At 47.5% G+C, this 24,241-nt stretch overlaps 2 protein-coding genes across 2 annotated transcripts; one reads left to right on the top strand and one right to left on the bottom strand.

The window, feature by feature from the left end:
* Window positions 1-537: 537 nt before the first annotated feature.
* On the top strand, window positions 538-16,845 carry LRRC59 (leucine rich repeat containing 59). The gene is made up of 7 exons (XM_002748428.7): window positions 538-885; window positions 2,760-2,819; window positions 4,859-5,017; window positions 5,255-5,359; window positions 10,252-10,324; window positions 13,126-13,299; window positions 14,871-16,845. Exons 1-7 carry the CDS (start codon window positions 781-783, stop codon window positions 15,116-15,118), a joined length of 924 nt encoding a protein of 307 aa, XP_002748474.1. The 5' UTR covers window positions 538-780; the 3' UTR covers window positions 15,119-16,845.
* On the bottom strand, window positions 16,615-24,241 carry EME1 (essential meiotic structure-specific endonuclease 1). Its single transcript, XM_002748430.7, has 9 exons — window positions 24,199-24,241; window positions 21,462-22,260; window positions 21,252-21,379; window positions 19,372-19,458; window positions 19,158-19,279; window positions 18,843-18,960; window positions 18,498-18,613; window positions 17,579-17,768; window positions 16,615-17,317 (listed from the first exon to the last, which is right to left on the bottom strand). Exons 2-9 carry the CDS (start codon window positions 22,234-22,236, stop codon window positions 17,141-17,143), a joined length of 1,713 nt encoding a protein of 570 aa, XP_002748476.1. The 5' UTR covers window positions 22,237-22,260; window positions 24,199-24,241; the 3' UTR covers window positions 16,615-17,140.

Below are 24,241 nucleotides of genomic sequence, written 5' to 3' on the forward strand. Positions count from 1 at the left end.
GGAGCTGGTGAGGAAGCTGCGGAAGCAGGCAGGACCCAGCCTCAAAAGGAAGGTGGTTAGGATTCTATAGGTAGCTGGAAGTTTGAATGGTTTTACACAGAGGAGAGACTTGGCCAGATTTTTAGAAAGACCGCCGGGGACCTCGGTGAAAGTGGATGGAAGGACAGAGACAAGCGCTGAGGCAGTGAGTGGGGAGGAGAGAGGGGAAATTCAGGAAGTCGAATTTTCCCGATGATGGTTATTCGGGGGTTAAGTAGAGGACAGGGAGCAATTTTAGAGGACATCTAGCTTCTGCTCCTAATCAGGGGGCTGGGGTGATCTGATGAGATCAGTTTTGGATGCCAACTCAGTCTTCTGGCACCTAGTCAGTGCCCTTTTGCGTCTGGCGCTGCCAGCGATGACGCCCGCGGGTCACCGGGGAACTGAGCACACAGCCTCCAACCCCACCCCTCCGGCGGCGGCGACGTGCAGTGCACCACCCTGGACACCAGGGGACGTTCCCGCACAGGCTCGGGGCGCTCTGGCCCAGCCCATCTCAGTGGTCGCGGAAGGTGACGTGGACACGGAAGTGGTCGTCGTCGCGGCACCGGTGGGAGCCAGGCGCGGTTCTCGGAGTGCGGTCTGCGGGTGGACAGGCGGAGGCGGTCTAGCACCGGCGGCGACGGAGGGCTCAGGCGTTGTCGTTTGGGTGGGGGCCCGCTGAACTGACAAGCGGCATTTCAGCTCCTTTCCCCCGCCAGTCGGAACCCCGGAGTCGGGGCCCGCTCAGCCGGCATCACCATGACCAAGGCCGGTAGCAAGGGCGGGAACCTCCGCGACAAGCTGGACGGTAACGAACTGGACCTGAGCCTCAGCGACCTGAATGAAGTCCCGGTGAAGGAATTGGTTAGTATCGTCCCGCTAGGCCTAGGCACCCACCTTCGCCGGGCGCTGGCCCCAGCGTGGGCCGCCTACTTTCCCCAAGCATCAGTTTCCTCTTCTTTAAAAAGAAGCGGGGTGGCGGGACTAAGTCCCCTGGGAGGCTAAGTCCCCAAGGTTCTTCCCAGGATGTACACGTGTCGCTTTGGCGCAGTTCCAGAAGATAGGGAAGATCTGCTTCTCTGGACCTAGGCTTTTTACAGGCCAAGAAGCGAATCTGTCACCTTTTGGGGGCTTTTACAGCGCCCAACTCATGCCCGACCCAGAGTAGAAGCCCACGGAGCAGTTACTGGATATATTCGAGAATGAATGAGTGACTTGTTCTGAGAGAGTAGGCCTCCTGGTAGACCTGGGTGTGGCCCAGAACCTGGCTTTTCTAGGAAGCTGGCAATTCCAGCTGGCTGCCCGAGTCCTGAGGCTGCCTACCTCGAAGAAAGTGAACTCTCCCTCCTTGGCTGGTAAAGTGTCATCCCAATTCCACTGAAACTGGCAGGAGTCCCCGTTGCTCCCCTCCCACATCTTTCCCCTGTAAACTGAGGCTTAAGGCCGCAGGGAGATTAGGCATCTAGTTTTGTCAACGTGGAGCTAGTTCCCACATCCCTGCTTTTCCTACTCCCGCCAATGCCCTGCTAGCCTCTTTGGGTGACCCACACTTTGCTTTCTGCCGTTGATGAATTACATTTGCCTTGGGCGCTGGGCCCAGTCTTTCTTCCACCGTGGACTGGTATTATGGTGGTTAGAACCGGGTTCCCAGCCCCTCCCAGCTCCATTGCTTAATAGCTAAATGCCCTTGGCAAGCCAGTTAGCCTTTATACCTAGATCTCCTCATTTATGCAATGGTGATAATAGTTTCTATTTCATGCTTATTTCGAGGTTAAATACCATTATAATGAAAAATGCTTGGAAGATAGCAAATACTGATACTTGTAGCTGTTAGTGTGTTGTTTTTCCCACTGTAGTATTCAAAACTTTTGTAGGTGGTCACACTTGACTTTAGGACTTTGTGACAGAAAGTGCAGGTTGCCAGAGGACCCTTAACTGAATATTTGCCTCCTTTTCTAACCCAGGAAGATGCCTAGCCTTATTTCACCCTGCCCTAGGCCTGCTCTCTGAAACCATCTACTCCAGACATCTGCACAGCGCAGCGTTAACCTCAGGGAGAAAGTTTTGCTGAGCCTGTCCAGCCTGGACACCATGGGAAAATAGAGATGGGCTATGAGGGCCTTGTTTTTTTAACTCCATCATTCACTCCACTACTTACTCGGTCAATCATGATTCAGGGAACATTATGGGTATTGACCACCTGCTCTGGGGAAGGCCCTGAACTGGGTAATATGGAAATTGAGAAGCTTTATCAGACACATTCCCTGCCCTGAAACCTAATAAGAGGGACACGTGGTATATTCACTTTTAAAATGCTGGGAATAATGTCTAAGAACCTAATTTTGCTTTCCTTTCTTTCTTTTTTTTTTTTTTTTTTGAGACAGGGTCTCAGTATGTTGCCCAGGCTGGCCTCAAACTCCTGGGCTCAAACGATCCTCCTGTCTCAGCTTTCTGAATAGCTGAGACTATGAAACTACAGGTGTGAGTCCCTGTGCCTGGCCTGAGGTTTCCTTTCTTAGGTGTTCTACAGCCATGTCCCTTCTCTTTGTATTCTTCCTTAGCTCAGAGTTGACTGGCTCATTTATTTTCTTATTCCCAGGAACATTATTCTTTACTGCCATTTTAAGAAGGCCTTTCCTAATTGTGGGAACCTTCTCTGGAAATTGCTTCATTAACAGATATCACTGAATCGTTCCAGGTGTTGGTCTGATAGGTTTTTCTCATTCTCTTTTTCCTAGGCTGCCCTTCCAAAGGCCACCATCCTGGATCTGTCTTGTAATAAACTGACGACTCTACCGGTAAGATTGGCAAGCAGCCATGACTCCTTCTGGTATCTTGGATGCATCTCCTTCCTATTTTGGTGGTGGATGGGGGGTGTGAGGGTGTCATCAGGCATAATTTCAGGATAGGTCTGCCGGCAGGCTATAGCTAAATCTTAGTGAATAGGGGAGGCACAGTGAAGTGGGGTGGTTAGTCTCAGTGGGAATGGAATTGAGGTGGAGGCCTCACTCTTCAGAACAGTGGTAAAGTCAGGCCACAGAAAACTAAAGTCAACAGGATGCTGAGTAACTTACTGGGCTCATTTGTTTTCTACATTATTTTATTCCTCCAAAAAATAGTTTACCTCCCTACTGCATAGAGGATGCTAGAGACCGTTTTGTAACTTGCTCTGCATTCCAGGGAGAAAGCTGTGAACAGCTTCCTTGTGCGTCTTTTGATGGGGAGCAAGAAAAAATGTGATCTTATAGGACTACCTTATCATTATTCTCCCAGAGGACTTGAATTACTTGAGATTTGCTCAGTCTGGCCAGCACATTCAATTGATGAGCAAATCCTTTTGATTCATCTTGCACAGTGTCTGCTAGTTCTCCTTTTGCTTCACCTGTAGACAGTGGATTCATTCAGCCCCTCAGCCTCTCCTCTATAGCACTGCTCCTGCACGGTCAGGCCTCAGTGTGCCGTTGTTGCCTCTTCCACCCATTACTCTGGCCGTGCCACTCCTTGCTGTACTCCAGGGTAACTTTCTATTTGGCCCTGGCTCTGCCTCAGTGATCAAGTTCAGAAGTTGGCAATGCCTTCATTGGATCATTAGTCCATTCACCTCTCAGTATAGTACTAGGCCTTGCACATTTTCTATAGTGTCTTCCCACAGCTCATCAAAAACTGTTTCTAACAATCAAAAACGTCGAGATCCCACTTCTTCCAGTGGAAGATCCCCATAATTCCAGGAAGTATTTTGTGTTGAATGAAAGAATATGTTGGGAGCTGTGGTTCATGTCTATAACCTCAGCAACTCCGGAGGCTGAGGTGGGAGAATCACTTAGCCCAGGAGTTTGAGACCAGTGTGGACAACATAGCAAGACCCCACCTCTAAAAAAAATAAAAATAAAAGCAGCGTGGCAATTCCTTGCAGCCCCACTTCTGTATACTTTGCCAGATGGTCATTCAGCCAAGTGCACTTTGCAGTCTGAGTCTGTTCTGTTGTCTGTACTGACCACTTGCATTTCACCCTGCATTGCAGATCCACTGGCATTTCCAGGTTCCTAGAGAGCATGAATAGTGCCTCATTAGCTGAGGTTGTACCATCAGTTTCAAATGGGTGCTTAGCAAAGGTTTAATGTCAGGGGGATGTTTTGACCTGTGCTGAGAAAGAGCCAAGACATGGGTAGGATGGGCCCCAGCCAGTTCAGTTAGTCACAGAATGTCCATTGAGCACCTATGTTAAGTACTGTGTTAGGCGCTGCAGATAACAAGAATCAGACTGAGTACTCCAGGAGTACCTAATCTTTTTAAGAAAATGGACAGATCCTTTGAAAGCTGAGCATAGGGTGCTGTGGAAGGACAGAAGGGGTCCCACACCACTCCAGGAGCAGTATGGAGGGTGGGCTGGAGCAAGAACTGAGGATGAAGGGATAGGATGAAGGAGTAGTGTTTTGTGCCTACTTTCTGCTAAACCTCTTTCCATACTCTTCTTGGCAATTAGCCCCAGGAGTGGCGGGTGTTCTCTCCTATTTTCATTTGAGGAAGAACAGCTACTAACAGTAGAATCAGGATTTTTTCAGGGATACCTCTGACTTGAAGGTTTCCAGACTGTTAGACCAAAGCGTGTGAGCCCAAAGCTTGCATGAGGGTGTCCAACGTTGTGGCTTCCCTGGGCTACATGGGAAGAAGAAGCATTGTCTTGGGCTACACATAAAATACACTGATGAGCTGAAAAAAGAAAAAAAAAGCATAATGTTTTAAGAAAGGTTATAAATTTGTGTTGGGCCACATTCAAAGCTGTCATGGCCCACGTGTTGGACAAGCTTAGCTTAGATGTTCTCTCTCGGGATCCTAGTCGGATTTCTGTGGACTCACACACCTGGTGAAGCTAGACCTGAGTAAGAACAAGCTGCAGCAGCTGCCAGCAGACTTCGGCCGCCTGGTCAACCTCCAGCACCTGGATCTCCTCAACAACAGGCTGGTCACCTTGCCTGTCAGCTTTGCTCGGCTCAAGGTAACAGTTCATGAACCAGTGTTTCGTGGCCAGGTGTGGCTGAGAACTCAGGGACTCTGGTGCACGACCCTGAGAAAGGCTGACAGAAATACCCCTTTGCTGGTCCCGCCTCAGATGGCTCTTCCTATAGGTGGAACACAGAGGGGCATTCTTCCTGCTCATTTTGTTCCACCCTGAGGGACTGTGTGTGTGAACTTGGGCTTAACGAGCCTCTTTGTCCCTTGCCCATCTCTCTAGAACCTGAAGTGGCTGGACCTGAAGGATAACCCCCTGGATCCTGTCCTGGCCAAGGTGGCAGGTGACTGCTTGGATGAGAAGCAGTGTAAGCAGTGTGCAAACAAGGTGAGCACAAAGCTCCTGGGGGCTCCTCACACTCTCCCCTGGGACTTCTCTGCCTGTTTTTCCCTCCTAGGGCACCTGGAGCTTTGTGTGGAGTTAAGCACTCAGGTCCCAGTAAAATAGGTCCACTATGATTCTGTCAAGCAGAGACCTTTGTTTCTGCGTTTACTTTAATTTTTTATTTGTTTTGAGACAGTGTTGTTCTGGTGCCCGGTTGGAGTACAGTGGCACAATCTCAGCTCACTGCAATCTCTGGCTCCTGGGTTCAAGCAATTCTCCTGCTTCAGCCTCCCCAGTAACTGGGATTACAGACGCCTGCTACCATGTCCAGCTAATTTTTGTGGTTTTTAGTAGAGACGGGATTTCACCATGTTGGCCAGGCTGGTCTCGAACTCCCAACCTCAAATGATCCGTCTGCCTTGGCCTTCCAAAGTGCTGGGATTACAGGCATGAGCCGCGCACAGCCTGCATTTACTTTACAAGTAGCAGAACAAGATTGCCTTCTGCTCTACTGTAGTACTTCCTCTCTCAAGAAGCCAGGACCTTGCATGCTGCAACATGACACTGTGCGGACAGTTGTTTTGTTTGTTTGTTTAATTTTTTTACCACATCATTGTACTCAGGACAGTTGTTTTAACAGTACCAGAGGGTAAGGGGCTGTGGCCTTTCTGAGGCAGAGTCAGGAATGTGGATCATGAAAGTGATAATAAAGGTGTTACAGCTGGAAGTTTATATCTGTAAGCAGACACATTCTAGGCAGACCTGGTATGGGTTCCAGTTGAGTCGTCTGACATAGGAGTGAGGAGCTGAAGGCAGCATGCAAAGCAGCCATTGTCTGTGGCCACTAACCTTGAAGGTGCCAGACCCTGCCTATTAAAAACACCATTATACCCATTTATTAATAACTCCAGCTATAGACATGTTTTCCCCTCCAGCTTTGGAACAGATTGTTGCTGTGTCAGCTGAGCACCAGATGAATGACTTGGCTATATTTAAGGTGCATATTGAACAAAAAAGACTTAACTTTAAATATTAGAATTAATGTAAGTTACGTGTGTGAATGATGAGTCTCTACTGTTTCAAGTAGAGAGTATGATACTTCTTATCATTAGTTCAGGGCTTCCTATGTAATCTCATCATCTGTATCATCTCTTGCTACAAGAAATCAAGCACAAAGTTAACACAATCAAATAGCTAAGGCAAGAGTTTTCCCTTAGATGAGAACAGTGTAAGTGAGCAATGAAATCCCCTTTTGAAAGCTGGGTGCTGGGTGGGCACAGTGACTCACGCCTGTAATCCTAACACTGGGAGGCCAAGGAGGGCTGAACACGAGGTCAGGAGTTCGAGACTAGCCTGGCCACCATGGTGAAACCCTGTCTCTACTACAAGTACAAAAATTAGCTGGGCATGCTGGGGGGCACCTGTAATCCTAGCTACTTGGGAGACTGAGGCAGGAGAATCGCTTGAACCCAGGAGGTGCAGGTTGTAGTTAGCCGAGACTGCGCCGTTGCACTACAGCCTAAGTGACAGAGCAACACTCCATCTCAAAAAAAAAAAAGAAAAGAAAAAGAAAGAAAGCTGGATGTTGTAGGAGTGATGTCCGCCCTGAAGGCCAACAGTAGCTACCATTGATGACTCTTCCCTTGTCCTGGATGCTTTCCATGCACCATGTCACAATCCTCAGAGCCCCAAGGAGTTGGCATTACTTTCATTTCTCTGACACAAGAAACCCTCGGCATATACACACCTTTCATCCATCCATGCATTCAGTAGATAATATGTGGAATCATAGGAAATTGATGATATTCTACAGTTTTTGACATATAAAAATCATTTTTATCAAGTACAAAGGCCTTCTGTATTTGCATATGTCATTCACACAAAGCTCCAGGCAACGCAGTGGATGTGGCAACTAAAGCCATGGTCCCTGGCACTGCTGTCCCAGAGCTGCAGCACACCTTTAGGCTTTGTAGGGAAATGGCCTGGGTCAGTCAGAATCAGGTCACTTCTCTGCAGGAATTAGTTTAGGTCTTATCAGCACTGACCAGGTACGACTTAAACCCTGGTGGGTATATGGGTTAGTCTTAATCAGCTTGGTACATATTAAAGCACCTTTTAAAAATGATTTGTTCAGTGTATTCATTGAGTGCTTACTGTATGCTGTGAGCTCAGGTTAGCTAGACAAAAATTTACCCTCCGGGAGCTCACAGACTAGACTAGGAGACTCTGCCCCATTTCTGCATTGCCTGTATTTTCAGATAATTAACTTTTCTTTTCTTTTTTTTGAGATGGGGTCTCACTCTGCCGCCCAAGCTGGAGAGCATGGTGCCATCTCAGCCCACTGCAACTTCTGCCTCCTGGGTTCAAGCAATTCTCCCACCTCAGCTTTCCGAGTAGTGGGGATTGCAGGGGTGTGCCACCAGGCCTGGCTAATTTTTGCACTTTTAGTAGAGACAGGGTTTCACCATGTTGGTCAGGCTGGTCTCAAACTCCTGACATCAGGTGATCCACTCACCTTACTCCTCTTCCTCAGCCAACACCCTAAGATTCTCACTTTTCACACTCTCCTTGCATCATGGCAACAGGACCCTTGACTTCCCCACTTCCTGAGTGCCCTGAGCCCTAACACTCGTTCCAGACCTGATTTCTTTCTTTTTTTTTTTCTTTGAGACAGAGTCTCTCTCTATTGCCTAGGCTGGAGTGCATTGGCATAATCTCGGCTCACTGCAACCTCCACCTCCCAGGTTCAAGAGATTCTCCTGCCTCAGCCTCCTGAGTAGCTGGCATTATAGGTGCACACCACCATGCCCAGCTAATTTTTGTATTTTTTTTAGTAAAGATGGGGTTTCACCATATTGGCCAGGCTAGTCTTGAACTAGTGATCCGCCCCCCTCGGCCTCCCAAAGTGCTGGGATTACAGGCATGAGCTACTGTGCCTGGCCCAAACCAGGCTCTTGAAAGATCCTTTAGCTGGGTTTGCTCCTAAATACTTCTTATGATGGGTATGTGCTTGTCTCAGGGGTATGCCTGTCTGGAGTTTCCTAGAATTAAGAATTACATTTGAATATACATGTCTGTCTCACGGGCATGCATATTCAGATGTAATTATTATTATTATTATTCTTTGAGACAGAGTTTTGTTCTTGTTACCCAGACTGGAGTGCAATGGCACGATCTCGGCTCACCGCAACCTCCGCCTTCTGGGTTCAAGCAATTCTCCTGCCTCGGCTTCCCGAGTAGCTGGGACTACAGGCGCGCACCACCATGCCCAGCTAATTTTTGTATTTTTAGTAGAGATGGGGTTTCACCTTGTTGACCAGGATGGTCTCGATCTTTTGACCCTGTGATCCACCCGCCTCAGCCTCCCAAAGTGCTGGGATTATAGGCGTGAGCCACCACGCCTGGCCTCAGATGTAATTATTAAGTGCAGTAGTGAAACAAGGCCCTTTTGCTAATAGTTTAGGTTTTCTTCTTTTTTCTTACTGTGTGGTAAAGAAAATAAGCAGCAGTACTTATTGAGCACATACAGTGCCAGGGATTATACAAGGCAGCCAGTACATGTGATTTATTCTCCACAGCACTCGCTAGAAGTATATCTTAACTCTGTTTTCCAGAGCAGAACATCGGCTCAGAAAGGTTAAGTCATTTGCCGAGGTTATACAATAAAGGGTAGTCAGGATTGCATTGGACCCCAAGCTTATACTCTGTCCCCTATAGCCAAAGAATCCCAGCTTCAAAAAAAGATAAAAAAGGTCCTTAACCTCCTCCACCCACCATAGTGAGAATCTTTGTGGTTGTATGGTCAGAGGTCATCCGTGAACAAGTTGATGCGGATCTGGGGAGCTCAGAGTGCTGAGTACAAGTGTGCTGTGTGTAGGCCTCTCTCTCTTGGACCTTTCCTCTGCATGCAGTGAGAGTGCATGGAACAAGCTCTGCCCTAGGAATGCAGGGGACTGTGCTCAGGTCTTAGTTGTGCTGCTTTCTGGCCATGTGCAGTGGACAAATCACCATATGAGTCTTGGTTTTCTTCCTTTTGAAATGGGAATCCAATCAGCCATTCATCATGTATGTGTTAAATGCCTGCGATTAGCTAAACTCTGTGCTAGCCACTCTCCTGTGGGATACCTACAGACCAGACAGCGGTTCCTGCCATTAAGGACTCTGCCATCTTATGACCAAGACAGATAGGTAGCAAGTGGTTACAGTGTCCTGTGTTGAATTCCAAAGGAGTAGGTGGAGGGGGATTTGGTGGGGGCAGTCAGGAAAGCGTGTTGGAGGAAATGCTGACCCCACGTTGTTGCTGAGGATTACGTGGAATCATGCATGTGAGACTGAGTGTAAACGGCAGAACTTCTTACAGATTCGAGTTGGCATTGTGTTTCCCTTTTTCTGACAGTTAATGACCTGGGCTCATATCACTCTTCTCCGACTAAGGTGGGCACAGCAATTTTAGGATACAAAGATAGAATTAACTAAAATAGTTTGGTGGCGGTGGTTGTTTTGAGACCGGGTCTCATTCTTCACCCACGCTGGAGTGCTGTGACGTGACCACAGCTCACTGCAGCCTTGATCTTCTGGGTTCAAGTGATCCTCCCTCCTCAGCCTCCTAAGTAGCTGAGGCTACAGGCATGTGCCACTGCGCCTGGCAAATTTTTTATATTTTTCTGTAGAGATAGGGTTTCATTATATTGCCCAGGCTGGTCTTGAATTCCTGGGCTCAAGCAGTCCTCCCACCTTAGCCTCCCAAAGTGCTGGAGTAACAGCCATGAGCTACCACGACCAGCCTAACTACATTGCTGCCAAGATAATCTGGGAGCTTGAAAATAGTCTATTTTTTGAAACTTCCCTGTGCAAATGTGACCGAAAAGTACTACTTTCCTCCTTTCCCTTTGCAGGTGTTACAGCACATGAAGGCTGTGCAGGCGGATCAGGAGCGGGAGAGGCAGCGGCGGCTAGAAGTAGAACGTGGTAAGTGGCTGTCCCTCTTGCAGGTACCTTCCAGGTCCTCATCCCAGCCAGTGGATTCTCATGCTTCCGGAGCTGGAATCCAGTAGAAGAGTCATGAAGAACAGTTGGTGGGTGGTGGGGGGACAGTATTGTGGTAGATGGTATCGTCTTTATATGATGAATCTCTTTCCAGTCCTGGCTTCCCTGCTGAGCTTTAGGGCAGTCAGCTGCTTATATTTCATCTCTGCTTGGAGGGCTGATAGGCATTCATGTGAAATGTGGCTAAAGCAGATTCCTGATTGCGCTTCAGTCCCTCCCAGTGTTGCCTGTAGTAGGAGATCACTTTTCCTGTAGTTATTCAAGCCTGAAGTAGGAAAAGATGTTAAGACTCCTTTTTTTCTGTAATTCCCATATCCAGTCTGTCAGCAAGTCCCATATGGGACTGTTTGTCCACCTCCAGTGTCATCTCTAACCAGCCACCATTCTGGGACCGCCACAGCACCTTCCAACATGTCTCCATGACGGTGCGGTCTCCTTAAACTCATTGTCTTCACAACAGTCTGGGAGACTTTTTAAAAACATAAATAATTATGCTGCTACTTTCTTAAAACAAGTGGCATCCCACTGAACTTAGAATAAAATTATACTCATTGACAAGGCCAGTAAAACCCACCTTGGCCCCAGCTTGTTTGCCTGCTCTCCGCCAGCCTTGCACACACCAGTGAGTCTGCGCCGTCAGCTTCAGTTTGAATACACCAGCTGCGGTCTCACTTGGGCTTTGCTGCGTGTCCTTTTCCCTTAGTCCCTACCTGCTGGCCTCATGACCCCACATGTCTGCTCAAGCGTTGCCTTAGGTTAACCATAATGCTTTTAGACCACCGGACTAGAGTAACCTTCCTACCTGTCACTCTCATACCCTCTGCTAGTTTCTTTCTTTCTTTTTTTTAATTATTATTATTGTTTGAGATGGAGTCTCACTCTGTCGCCCAAGCTGGAGTGTGGTGGTGCAGTCTCAGGTCACTGCTATCTCTACCTCCTGTGTTTAAGCCATTGTCCTGCCTCAGCCTCCTGTAGCTGGATGCAGGTGCCCCTCTGCTAGTTTCTTTATGGCACAGATCACTGTCATCTTTACGTTCACTTGTTTGTGTGTCTCCTCTAGAGAGTAAATGAGAGAGACACTGGAACGTGACCTGTATTCTCCACTCTGCATCTCAAGCACTTAGAATAACTCCTGGCACATAGTAGGTTTTCTATTGACAGGCTGGCTGATTTCTGAGCCCCTCACTGGAGGACTACTGTGGTTCAAGAAGGGATGTGTACAGTACTGATTACAGGCAGTCCCTGAGGTCACGATGCCCAGATCCCTTATGTGGCATGGCCACTGTGGCAAGACATGGCTGTGCTTCCTCTGACCCCTGCTGCCTTCACCTCCCAGTGGCCCATGTTCCCTAGAGGCTGGGTGGTGTGGTTCTTGGCATTCCTGGTGCCCAGCTGGAACTCGGAGCTTGTTTCTACATGGAGAAGCAGTGGAAAGCTACAGTCTTACAGTACTGCTATTCAGCAACATTATGGCTCAGATAGGCTATTAAGCCCTAAAAGGACATTTAACCATCATTTGTGGCATTCTGGCTTTAGAAAAATGTGCTTCAGACTTCCAAATAACTAATTTGGAAATGCATTTTTAGAACCCAATGATTTGGAGGTTGTAATTTGGAAGTTTGTAAACATGCTTGAACTGCTGAGTAAATCTGAATGTGTACCTGTGTTCAGTTCTCAGATTCATGAGTTCAGGTCTAGAGGCTACTCTGACAAACTGTTAGGCTTATTTGTTTTTTAAGAACAGTCAAGTGCAGGCTGGTCCGAGTGCAGTGGTGTTTACAACTAATTGATCACAACCAGTTAGAGATTTTCTTCTTCCTTCTCCATTCCCACTCCTTCAGTTGACTAGCATTAAAAAAACACAGCAAAACAAACCAGTCTGTGCAGTAGTAAGAAAGTAGACTCACTTTTTTAGAACAACGTTGCCATTGTTACTTTTTTTTTTTCTTTTCTATTTTCTGAGGCAGTCTCACTCTGTCACCCAGGCTGGAGTGCAATGGCACAATTACCATTCATTGCACCTTCCACCTCCTGAGTTCAATCAGTCCTCCCACCTCAGCCTCCCAGGTAGCTGGGACTACAGGCATGTTCCAGCACACCTGGCTAATTTTCTCATTTTTTGTAGAGATTGTCTTGCCATGTTGCCCAGGCTAGTCTGGAACTACTGGCCTCAAGTGATACTCCCAACTTCACCTCCCAAAGTGCTAGGGTTATAGGCATGAGCTACTGCTCCCGGCCTCGTTGTTTCTAACCCTAAACTTGAGTGTTCATTTTCTCTTCTCACTGTCCCCCCATGCCACATTTATTTCTGAAGCTTGGGAAGATAGAAGTCCTATAGAAAACTGCCATGTTTTTTTCTCTTCATAGCTGAGTTCTAGAAGGCTATCAGTTGGTATCTGAGTTCTGAGTTAGTACCTAATTCTAGAGGAGCACCACTTAACCTCCATGCCTTGCTTAGGTCCTCCTTGTTATTTTACCCTAATTTCTCTGCTGCTTGAGGATAGGAACCTTGTAAACAGAATCATTCAGCAAACCCTGAGAACAGCTTCTTTTAGGGAGGGCTACTTCCAGGAACAGAAAGATGGCTGTTGCCTTTGACTATTTCTTATGTGATCCATGGCACCAGGGTAAAGGTGGCAGAATCTATACTTTTAATCACTTGGGAAAGCAAACTGCTGGAGTGTTTGTGGGAGAGAAGTCAAGTGTTGGTGTGTTTGTTATAGAGGCAGAGAAGAAGCGCGAGGCCAAGCAGCGAGCTAAGGAAGCCCAGGAGCGGGAACTGCGGAAGCGGGAGAAGGCAGAAGAGAAGGAGCGCCGGAGAAAGGAGTACGACGCCCTCAAAGCAGCTAAGCGGGAGCAGGAGAAGAAACCTAAGAAGGAAGCAAATCAGGCCCCAAGTAAGTTTGCTGTCTGTCGTAAGGTTCCAGCAGGGGTGCAGTGGAGACACTCATGTTTCTGGGCATAGATGACTGAGTGAGCAGCCCTGCACACCTTAGTCAGATAAATCACACTAAAGCCTGGAAGTAGATGGGAGGGTTTGGTTACAGGGAATGGAGGACTCTCCTCTAGGGAGCTAGTGTCCAGCTGGTTTGTTTCCCTAGTGCCCACATACTTCTGTTTTGGTCAGATGTGTCTTGGAGCATTCCTGGAATAGAGCCTTACTTTTTGTAGAGGTGAGATTCTAAAACCATTGAGATATGCAAAGATCACAAATGGTCAAGTTTAATCTTAAAAGTCCCTCACAGCCAGGTTCCGTGGCTCAGGCCTTTAATCCCAGTGTTTTGGGAGGCTAAGGTGGGAAGAGATCACTTGCGCCCAAGAGTTCAAGACCAGCCTGGGCAACATAGAGAGACCCTGTCTCTACCTAAGTTTTTTTAAAATTAGCCAAGTGTAGTGGCACACAGCTGTGGTTCTAGCTACTTGGGAGGCTGAAGCAGGAGGACCATTCAAGACCAGCCTGGGCAAGTGAGACCCCCCTCTGCTTGAACACTGAAGGAATCATTTGGCCTGAATTCAGGGAGCCACATTGTACAGAAAACACATATTTGTGTTTTACATGAATATGTGTAGTTGAATTTCATTAGTCACGTGGCTCCATGTGCTGTGGAGGATCGGATGCCCTGTGGGTGAAAAGGGACCCCTAAGGGAGAGGCAGGTGAGGGAAGGAGCTCTGCACAGAGAGCGGAGGCCTGTGGCCCTGCCCCTGCTCACCCTTGTCAGGATCAGGACAGGGCCGGCCACAGGCCTCCATCCTCCTGATCTAACTGGTTTTTAATTTCCTTGTTGAAAATGAAGATCATACCTACTTACAGGGTAGTAATAAGGATTAAATGAGGAAACAGGATCATGCAGTTCCTGGCATTGTGGATGTTCAGTTGAGTTTTTTAAAATTTTGTTTAAAAATCTCAAAACCAATTTTTTTCTAATTAAAAATGTAATATATGTTCATTGCAAAGAATTTAGAAAAGATATCTGTATAGATACATATATCAGAAAACGGCAATCACCTGTACTCCTCCATGCCTAGCAGTCATCACTGCTTACAATATGGTGTATTACCTTTGGGCTTTCTTTTTATATACACATTATATCATAATCATGACAAATCCTGACCCTGTTTCCTCAAGTGGACAGTACTCTGTCAGTGCTGGATGCCTCCTGATAAGCCCCTCCCTCTGTGATCCCAAGGGTCATGGATCACCGTGTTACCAAGGACTTAGGACCCTGGGGGCTGTGAGCGACATGAAACATGCAGAATGAGTCCCAGTTTCAGATGTACCCCCTTGAGAGCCAAAGGAAAAGGTGTTTCTGTTTCGGTCTCTGGAGACATTTTTTCTCTTCAGGGCCTGGGGAGTTTTTGCTTGAGAAAGGGGTGTAGGTAGATCTGCATGGAGGAGACTAGCAGAGATTGGCATAGAGCGGGTCTAACTGACTGAACTTGTTTCGTCTACTGTGACTGTTCCTCCAGAATCTAAGTCCGGCTCCCGTCCCCGCAAGCCACCACCCCGGAAGCACACTCGTTCCTGGGCTGTGCTGAAGCTGCTGCTGCTGCTGTTGCTATTTTGTGTGGCGGGAGGGCTAGTTGCTTGTCGGGTGACAGAGCTGCAGCAGCAGCCCCTCTGCACCAGTGTGAACACCATCTATGACAATGCGGTCCAGGGTCTACGCCGCCATGAGATCCTCCAGTGGGTCCTCCAGACCGACTCTCAGCAGTGAGCTTGTCCCCAGCACCTGCTGCCTCCCAACCTTGGAGCTTGGATTCCTATGGAATTGGGTTCTGCTGGACACAACTTCTTTTTAGCATCAGACCTACCTGCCATCATCAAATGGCTGCAGATTGGTACATGAGACCTCCTCTTTGTAGGACTTCATTCCTTAGTCAGGGTTCCCTGGTGGAATGAGGAGAAATGGAGGTAGTGGGGGGGGGGGCAGTTACCTGCATGCCTAAAGGAGTAGGCTTGGGGGTGGGGAGAGAGAAAACATAGCCTTTTCTAGTTGTTGTACAAAGCTGTGTAAAGGCAAGGCTTGTTACTACTAAATGGTCAGCTGTCACTACATTTATACTTTTGTATGTCACAAACCCTTTCATTCCTCCCTGGGCAATCAGGGCAGATCAGAAGTTTTTGGGGACTAGAACACCACACTCAGTAAATCCAGTCTAAACGGTGGGGAGGGGTGTTCCTGTTTTCTTTAGGACCTCATAAGCATTTTAGCAGCCATACAAAATCTCTGAAAGGGACTTCATGGCCATCCAGTCCAATATAACACACAGGCAGCGAAACTGAGGCCTTCCATGACTTGCCTAGTCTCCTAGCTAGTTTGAGGCAAAACTGGATTCCTACTCTGACATTCTTTCTTTACATCATTTTCCCTCCTTTGTAGTGTCCTGAGAGACTAGAACTCACACCCGAATTATTTCTCAGGCGGAGCATAGCATCTTTACTAGTAGACAGATTTCATGACTCAGACATAGAAATCTCTTGCCATCATCAGGTCTTGGGCAGCTCCTGTGGAGTCCTGCCCAACTTATGTGGCTTCCATAAAATGGCAACAGTCCAGGCTCCTTGCTTCAATTTTAGAGCATTAACTCCCTAATTGCCAGTAAGCAAGGAGGTGGCTCTCTGCACACCTACACTGTCTATGACAGCTCTAGTTGTACTTGGTGGGACTAAATACCTCAAAGGCACCCTGCTTTCGCGGGTTCTGAAGTGTCAGCTTCATAAGACACTGAGGTTTAGAACTGTTTGATTCTAGACCATAAATGAAGGGAATAAATGGAAACAGAGGAAATGAAGGGAAACAAGTAGCATCATGGAGCTGAAGCGTGGTGCAGCACCCAGTGACTAGCACAAACAAGGATTGCACTGTCCATTCTCTTGTCTGCTAGATTAAGCATTTTCTTGCCTCCTTTGCTTCATCTTTTCACAACAGCTAGATGGAGGGATCAGCAATGACTGTGTCATGGTGCTCATTCACTGAAAACTCCCAGTTGAAAGCTCCTTGCCTCCCTTGGAGGGAGCAAGAAGCCGTCATAGTTCAGAGACAGAGAGGGTAGGGTCCAGCCTTCTGGCCCTAGTGACCTCTTTGGATGGGACTGCCACTCATGACCGTCCTGGTACTGGAAGAAAGGACTTTGTTAATCTTCTCCCCCAAAACTCTGCTGCGTAGGTCTACACCATACTCAGAATCACTACACATTCCTTTAGTCTTCCTTCGAGCTCCAGAGCCATTGGTACAAATGCTTTATTGAAACTAAATACGTAATACATACAATGAGATTAAGACAACATAGAAGTCCGCATAGTCATATCCTGTTCCTTGGCCGGTTGAGGCAGCTCAGTGGCTGAGCCCAGTCAAGCCAATCCGCAGCTTCACTCACGACTTCGAGATTTGATGCTAATTCTTTTGGATTTCTACCGTTATTAAATACGTGTCTGAGTGGACTGTCTTTGTTCCTTTGTGTTTTGAGGGCTGGCTGGGTAGGAGTGGGGGTGGCTTGTCTGTGGCAGTTAATTTTTGCCAGGAGAGGAACATTAAATGCCGAAGGTAGGTGGCAGTATTTCAGTCTCTGCCCTAGCTGATGGGCAGAGAGACTTTCACAAATAATAAGACCCAGGAGAGACTGGGCCTCACCTAGGCTTGTGCTCCAGGTGCTACCAGTCTCTTCACTGCAGTCAGGCTCTGAGGCTGGGGAGGTGGCAGTCTCCAGCTTTTCATCCTCATCCCTGAAGGCTAGAATCAGTCAACACTATCTAAAGACAGATCTGGCTGTAAAGCAGTCATCTGAAGGTAGATACGCCTGGATAGCTCTGGTCCAACACGGCGAGAGGTGGATGTCACACCTTCTCCACGGCGCACCTGTATGTCTGCAAGCAGATTCTGGCGTTCTTGCTCCGAAAAACACTGTCGATAAGCCTGGAAGTGGTAGATGGCCTCTTAATATGGTACCGTCCATGGTGATCCCTTCTCCATGAGCATGGAGGGTGCTACACTTGGCTTGGGGCATGAGAACCTGTTCTACCTCCCTGAGTCAGTGTTAACAACTCTGATCTTAGCAGACCTGTGCTGCTGACCTGTGAGGCCTTCATGGGCCCTCAACAATTGTCCAAGGAAATCTGGGGATCCACGGAGCCCACCAGCAACGGGCAGTGACCCCAGAGCCCTGGAGCAGCATACCTGTACCAGAAGCTGCGGGGAGGGATAGGCATCCACAATTGCGCTGGCCATTTCCAGGCTGACTCGGTTCAGCTGCTGAATCTGTCTCCTCCAAACCAGTGAGAGTCCCCTGCCAGCACGGTCCACCTTCACCCCTCCAGCCCAGTCACTCTCCACACAGAAGGAGAAGGTAGTTTCATCTCGGAGCTTCCTGCAACACCACAGTTGGAGAGCTGTAAGTTGCTCATTACTCTCCTACACCTGTTCCCTCAAGTAGGAACTGAAAAACACCTTGGAAGAGGTGGGCGCCATCTTACAACTGGCCTATTTGTGCCTTTGACATTTGCTCACTTTGTTCCCAGGTACAGTGCCAGTTGCTGATTTCCTTTAAAAACTACATCTAGTCCATTTTAGTAGAAGAGGTACCAGATTCTTTTAATATTTGGCAATCAGGAGTCTATTTCTGGTTCTTCTAACTGCTAGGAGCTCAGACAAGTCAATCTCTTCAGGCCTCACTTCCCTCAAGTATAAAATAAGGGGCTTGGATGGGATTGTCTCTGAGGTCATTTACTCATTTTAAATTCTGACAATGAACACTCCTTGAACTAAGTCGGCTAAAACTTTGCTTTCCTAGTGCTTATAACATTGTGATCTGACCTGTAATTAATCCTGGTTACTTGGCCTATGGTAACCTGGCCAATGATACCAACCTGCAGAAGAGAACGCTTACACATAAGTGAAAGGAGAATATCTGAAAAGGGGCTGGGCTTGAGGATTCTTCCCAAGAATCCCCAGCATGAGGTCAGCTCCTCCTGCCTCACGCTTGAGAGATAATGGGCTAACTGCAGAGATGAGGAGAAAGGGACATTTGCTTTGACTGCAAGAGCCATGGTAAAGGACAAGGCCCCAAATGGAGGTTGGACTTGCTGGGGGTTCTCACTTGAAGGGCGTCTCAGCCACAGCCTTTGTGAATGCACATGTGAAGTCAGCCAGCTCTTTCCAGCTCTGCACAATTTGAGCCTGGGCTTCCGTGTGTAGCTGCAGATCCACCAATGCCTAGAAACCCAAAAGCAACAATGGACTGGAAGGATGGAGGGACTAGCTGTAAGTCACTATCCACTGAAGCTATACCCCAGCCCTTTGGCTCCCTATTCGGCACCTTCTCTCCTACTCAGTGCCAGGGCAGAAAGCAGTATGCAGCAGGCATTTTATTCTCTATCGGTAGCAAATCTCCTTAGGTGACCAGTGAGTACCCAGCCCGATTCAGGCAACAGAATGTTCTTACCTCTTCCACGTCTACCCTGGATACCATGGACGCTGTGCTGGCCTCTGGTTGTCTCTGCTGCTTCTCCTTCATCTGTTTATTTGTTCCCTGTTTCCCTTTTCTCAGAGGATTCTGAGCACTGGTGCAGGGGAGGAAATCAAAGAAGGACAGCAGCTCCAGGCTGAGCTCAGGCAGATGTGCAAGAAGACTAGCCCAGAGCATCCTGCTGGGCTTGTTAGATATGGGCTACCCTGCAGAATCTGTGATGAATAAACTCACCCCACTTGGCCCAAGAGCTGCCCCTTTGAACATGAAATCATCAGGGCAAATCCAAACCTGAAGCATTTCTCTTGATCCACAATCACCAGTGACAGAGTTTTCCCTGCTGTCCTTGCTGTGATATCAGTTACAAAGCCCCAAAATGTTTCCTTCTCTTTCCTAGTGCTGTCCAGGCTTCCCTGCATGAAGGGGCAGAAACTGCATTAATTCTTGCTTCCTACTAAGAGTTGGCCCTCTGTTCCATGTCCTCCCACCCTCTGGCTCTGCCCACCTGCTTTCCATTGTAGATCATGGACACAAATGCCTCTTCCCGGAGCAACACCAGGACTATTGGCTCCTCCACCCAGTCCTCTCCGTCCTGCCCCAGGAGCACAGCACAGGGAGGGAGGTCAGCAGGTACTGAGCACCTGTGAGAGTGGCCCAGGGCTTCCAGGTGAATGAACTAACTCCCACCCCTGTGCATTATCCCTTTCTTCTGGAATGAAGTCACCGTGGCAAGAAACGATGCAGTCCCTCCCAGCCCTCAATTGTTCAGTCCTGGTGCCCTGCATCTCAGAGACAGCGAATAAAAAAGGGACATAGCAAGTTGAAAGGGGCTGGGAAGTAACTGCCAATTGTTCTGTACATTTTGAATAGGGGGATGGAGGGAAGGGAAACTCTTCCAAAGGATTTAGTACAAGTAAATGACTCTGGCTTTGAAGGTGGATGCTATGAGCTGAGTGCCCCTTACAATCACATAGCTTTTTTTTTTAGTGACAAAGACAAGAATCATAAGAGAAACATCAGTCTGTGAGAGCAATTCCTCTTTATCACAGGTAGGGCATAATCAAAGTCAAGACTGCTTCAAGGCCAACAATACTCCAGCAGTACAGTATAATAGAGTAACTGGGGAGCAGGACTTTTATAGAAAATTTCCTGATTGGGTTCCTATAAGCAAAAGCAAGACCCATACTACATAAAAGTGTAGGTGGGAGGAGCTCTGGGTTCTCATTCCCACTGTGGTCCTCAACAAGGCATTTAACTTTTCTGAGCTCCAGTTTCCCCACCTGTGATGTGGGGAGAAGTCCTACCTTATAGGATGACTGACGGTAACACAAGAGAATGTGGGAGTGCCTTGGGAGGGTAAGCTGCTCTATGAATATAAAGGCTTGCTAATACCCCCAGAGTAAAAAGTGTGGGTAACTGTCCTATGTTACTGAGAAAGTTATCAGATCCAAAAAAAGAAATCAAAGAGAGGAAAAAATAAATCTTTTCTTTTTTTATACAAGATGCTTCTGGTGAGATAAAAAAGAATCTTAGCACCAGGCACAGTGGCTTACACCTGTAATCCCAGCACTTTGGGAGGCTGAGGCAGGCGGATGGCATGAGCTCAGGAGTTCAAAAACAGCCTGGGCAACATGGCAAAACCCTATCTCTACCAAAAATATGAGCTCCACTCTGCTCCGTGATCTCTACAAAAATCACAGGGCCCACATGTCTTCTGGCTCCCAGCTGGGTGTCACCAGCGGGGAACCCTAGAAGAGGACTAGTAGGAAGGAAGAAAGTGAGGGTATTTTTCCCTGGCTCCTTCCCAGTGGGGTCATCTAAGGTTTGCTGTCCCCCTCTATGGCAGCTCATAGCTTCTCTCAAGGTGGCCCTCTCTCCATTTCTCTTCTGGATTCTGTTAACCACTCCCACCCCTCACCCCTTCAGGCATAGGAGTATTAACAGCTGTGCCAGTGGTTTTCAACCAGGAGTGATCTTTCCCCACAAACGACCCCTGACAATGTCTTCAGAATTTGTTACTGTCATGACTGAGAGGGGTATATTTGTGGCCAGTGGCCAGGGATGCTGCTCAACATTTTGCACATCACAGGACAGGCCCCAAAACAACGAGTTCTCCAATCTAAAATGCCAACAATACTGAGGTCGAAAAGCCCTGAGTTGTGTTGTTACCCTGAGGTACCATGCTGTCCCTGGTAGCTTCCTTGTACCCTGACCATGCCTTGGGCAAAGAGTACCTTTATTTAATCTTTCTTCAATTACCCTGAGTTGAATGTACCATCTGTTTTCCTGCTGGGACCCTGACTGATAAGTATCATTTAAAATAAAAGCATATTTATCCTATAACTCTAAGGGGAGGAGGGGGAGGAAATGTCAGAAAACACCTACCACAGATGGCTCAGCCCTTCTCCTCCAAGTGACGCTGCAAGGCACGGCCTGCGCCTCGATCACACAGCGGCACTCCATGGACTGCAGTGCTCCCAGGAGCTGGCCCCCACCTTCCATCTGTAAAAGCACTGCAACAGATGGAAAAGGGACTGTCAGTGGATGGTCCAGAAAGCAGACAACTCAGCAAAGGACAAAGACACATGCGAGAACCTGGATCCAGCACCACAATGATGTGTTTTAAACATTCCTCTGGCCTCTGGGCTTTCATCCTGGTTACCGGTGCTGCCTTCTGTCTTTCCTGTTGTCTCAGGGTGCTTTCCTTCTGCCTTACTTGTCTCTGCTGCTGGCATCCCTGTGAGACTCTTCCCTGGACCTTCTGACTCTGCTTGGTTTTCTTTTGGGGTGGGAGGATTTCAGAATTTGTTTTGGTTACTGCCAAGCTGCTGCTCTGGCCAGAGCAGGTAGACTGGTAGGCTGGAAGCTGACGGCATGGATCTAAGATTGGGTCCTTGTTATCTAATGCACTCCTCTCTGGAGTATCATGGAGGGGAAGTTCAGGGATCTTTGAAAAGGGCTGCTTTTTCCAGTCACATGACACACCTTCATTATTTTGATAATCCAAAACACTTTTAATTAGGGAGCTAGAGTCCTCAGGGCTCAGTTGCCTGTGGGTCAGAAATTTATGTATAAGCCTCTGAGCTAGAGGAATAGATTCTTCATCCTCACTTCCACTGCACAGCAAACTGACTGACTGTGTTTGTGTGACAGTTTCAGCTGTGTCTGGGACAGGTGGTGAATCTTTCAAGCCTGGTGATGGAGGACAGGAGGCCTCAGAATCTGAGATGTCAACTACTACAATCTTCTCTTCCCTTTTAGGCTGTCTCCTCTTTGTTAAAGGTTCCTTCTTCAGAAAGGCAAATGTTGGCAACTCCTCAGAGTCACTGTCACCAGAATCCAGTGAGGGTGATGACTTCTTCAGAGCCATCAGTATGTGCTATCAAATCATTCCCTAAAAGGAAAAGAGACATACGACACAGACTGGAGTATTCAATTCAGTCCACTAGCTGTGGTCCATAGCCAAGCTTTATGAAGAAAAATATAAGATATAGGTAATACAGAAACAGAGAAATATGACATGGCCCCAACACATTCAATCTGGAACTCTAACTCCTGGTAGTCTAACAGGAATCCTCTTCAAATTCTTTCCAGATGACTATAAACAAAGTAGAGTTACCATTACAAAATTGTAATGGGGGCTAGTAACAAGATTTAACACCTCCACCCCCTTGTTGATGTCCACATTTGAAATGGAGACGTCAAAAGTTACACTTTTTTTTTTTTTTTTTTTTGAGATGGGAGTCTCACTCTGCTGCCCAGGTTGGAGTGCAGTGGCATAATCTTAACTCACTGCAACCTCTGCCTCCCAGGTTCAAGTGATTCTCCTGCCTCGGTCTTCTGAGTAGCTGCGATTACAGGCATGTGCCACCACGCCTGGATAATTTTTGTATTTTTAGTGAGGACGGAGTTTCACCATGTTGGCCAGGCTGGTCATAAACTCCTGACCTCAGGTGATCTGCGTGCCTTGACCTCCCAAAGTGCTGAGATTACAGGTGTGAACCACCACACCTGGTCAAAAGCTGGTTTTTTTTTTTGTTGTTGTTGTTGTTTTTCAAAACTGAGATAAAGGCTGGGCATGGTAGCTCATGCCTATAATCTCAGCACTTTAGGAGGCCAAGGCAGAAGGATCACTTGAGTCCAGGAGTTGGAGATCAGCCTAGGCAACATAGTAAGAAGTCATCTCTACAAAAAAAATACAAAACTTAGCTGGATGTGGTAGCTCACATCTATAGTCTCAGACACTCAGAAAGATGAGGCGGGAGTATCGCTTGAGCCTGGGAGGTCAAGCCTGCAGTGAGCTGTGATTGTACCACTGCACTCCAGCTTGGGTGAGAGTGAGACCCTGCTTCAAAAGAAAAATAAAATAAAAAGACATATAATTCGCACATCATAATATCCTTTGAAAAGTGTACATTCAGAAGTTTAGTATTTTCACAATGTTGTGCAACCATCATCATTTATTTTCATCACCTCAAAAAGAATTCCTGCACCCATTAAGCAGTCACTGTCCATTTCCTCCCTCTCCCCAGCTCCTGGCGACCATAAATCTCTCTATGCATTTGCCTATTCTGGATATTTCATATAAATAGAATCACACAATATGTGGCCTTTCATGACTGGCTTTTTTCACTTAGCATAATGTTTTCAAGGTTTATTTATGATGTAGCCTGTATCAGTATTTACTGCTTTTTATGACTGACTAATATTCCATTGTATGAATATGCTACATTTTGTTTATCCATTAATCACTTGGACATTTGTTTCCTTTTTTTTTTTTTTTTTTTTTGGGCTACTATGAATAACGCTGCTATGAACATTGATGTACAAGTTTTAGTGGGGTATGTTTTCAAATCCCTTGCGTGTATATACCTAGGAGTAGAATTGCTGGGTCATGTGCAAAGTTAATCATTCCTTGAACATTTACTAACACTGTAGGTATGACCCAGGAGGAGACATGTAACCTGCCTCGGTCTCAGTTTCTTCCTTAGTAAAACAGGGACGGTAACAGCCCCATTTTATAAGGTGGTGAGAATTAAATGAAATAATGCATCCACCGCGCTTAGTACAGTATCTGGCACACAGCTGGCTGAGTAAAGTAAATTGAATGACTAAGGAGGGGGCCTCATCTCTGACCCTTCGCTGGGGCTCCGCTGACATCTGCAAATGAGGGGAGTGGGACAAGTGGGCCCCTGCCCGATAAGCTCTGCGCCTTTCAGGCTGGCGGTCCGCTGCAGAGACTCCTAAATGCCCTGGCCACCAAGACGCCGCAGAGCGGTACTCAGGAGGGAAGCCCTACCCAATCCGCAGGCCCGCGACCGGGGATACTCACCTGCAAGTTCTCCCGCCACTCTTTCAACTGCCACACAAGACCC

Source organism: Callithrix jacchus, chromosome 5 (assembly GCF_049354715.1).
Source record: "Callithrix jacchus isolate 240 chromosome 5, calJac240_pri, whole genome shotgun sequence".
NCBI lineage: Eukaryota > Metazoa > Chordata > Mammalia > Primates > Cebidae > Callithrix > Callithrix jacchus.

Excerpts from the sequence above, each read along its gene's own strand:
- LRRC59 (XM_002748428.7), top strand. The coding sequence starts at position 781 with ATGACCAAGGCCGGTAGCAAGGGCGGGAACCTCCGCGACAAGCTGGAC. Across the intron at positions 2,820-4,858 it reads ATAAACTGACGACTCTACCG|TCGGATTTCTGTGGACTCAC; the intron begins GTAAGATTGGCA and ends TCGGGATCCTAG. Across the intron at positions 5,018-5,254 it reads TCAGCTTTGCTCGGCTCAAG|AACCTGAAGTGGCTGGACCT; the intron begins GTAACAGTTCAT and ends CCATCTCTCTAG.
- EME1 (XM_002748430.7), bottom strand. The coding sequence starts at position 22,236 with ATGGCTCTGAAGAAGTCATCACCCTCACTGGATTCTGGTGACAGTGAC. Across the intron at positions 21,380-21,461 it reads CATTGTGGTGCTGGATCCAG|TGCTTTTACAGATGGAAGGT; the intron begins GTTCTCGCATGT and ends CATCTGTTGCAG. Across the intron at positions 17,318-17,578 it reads CCCCGCAGCTTCTGGTACAG|GCTTATCGACAGTGTTTTTC; the intron begins GTATGCTGCTCC and ends TACCACTTCCAG.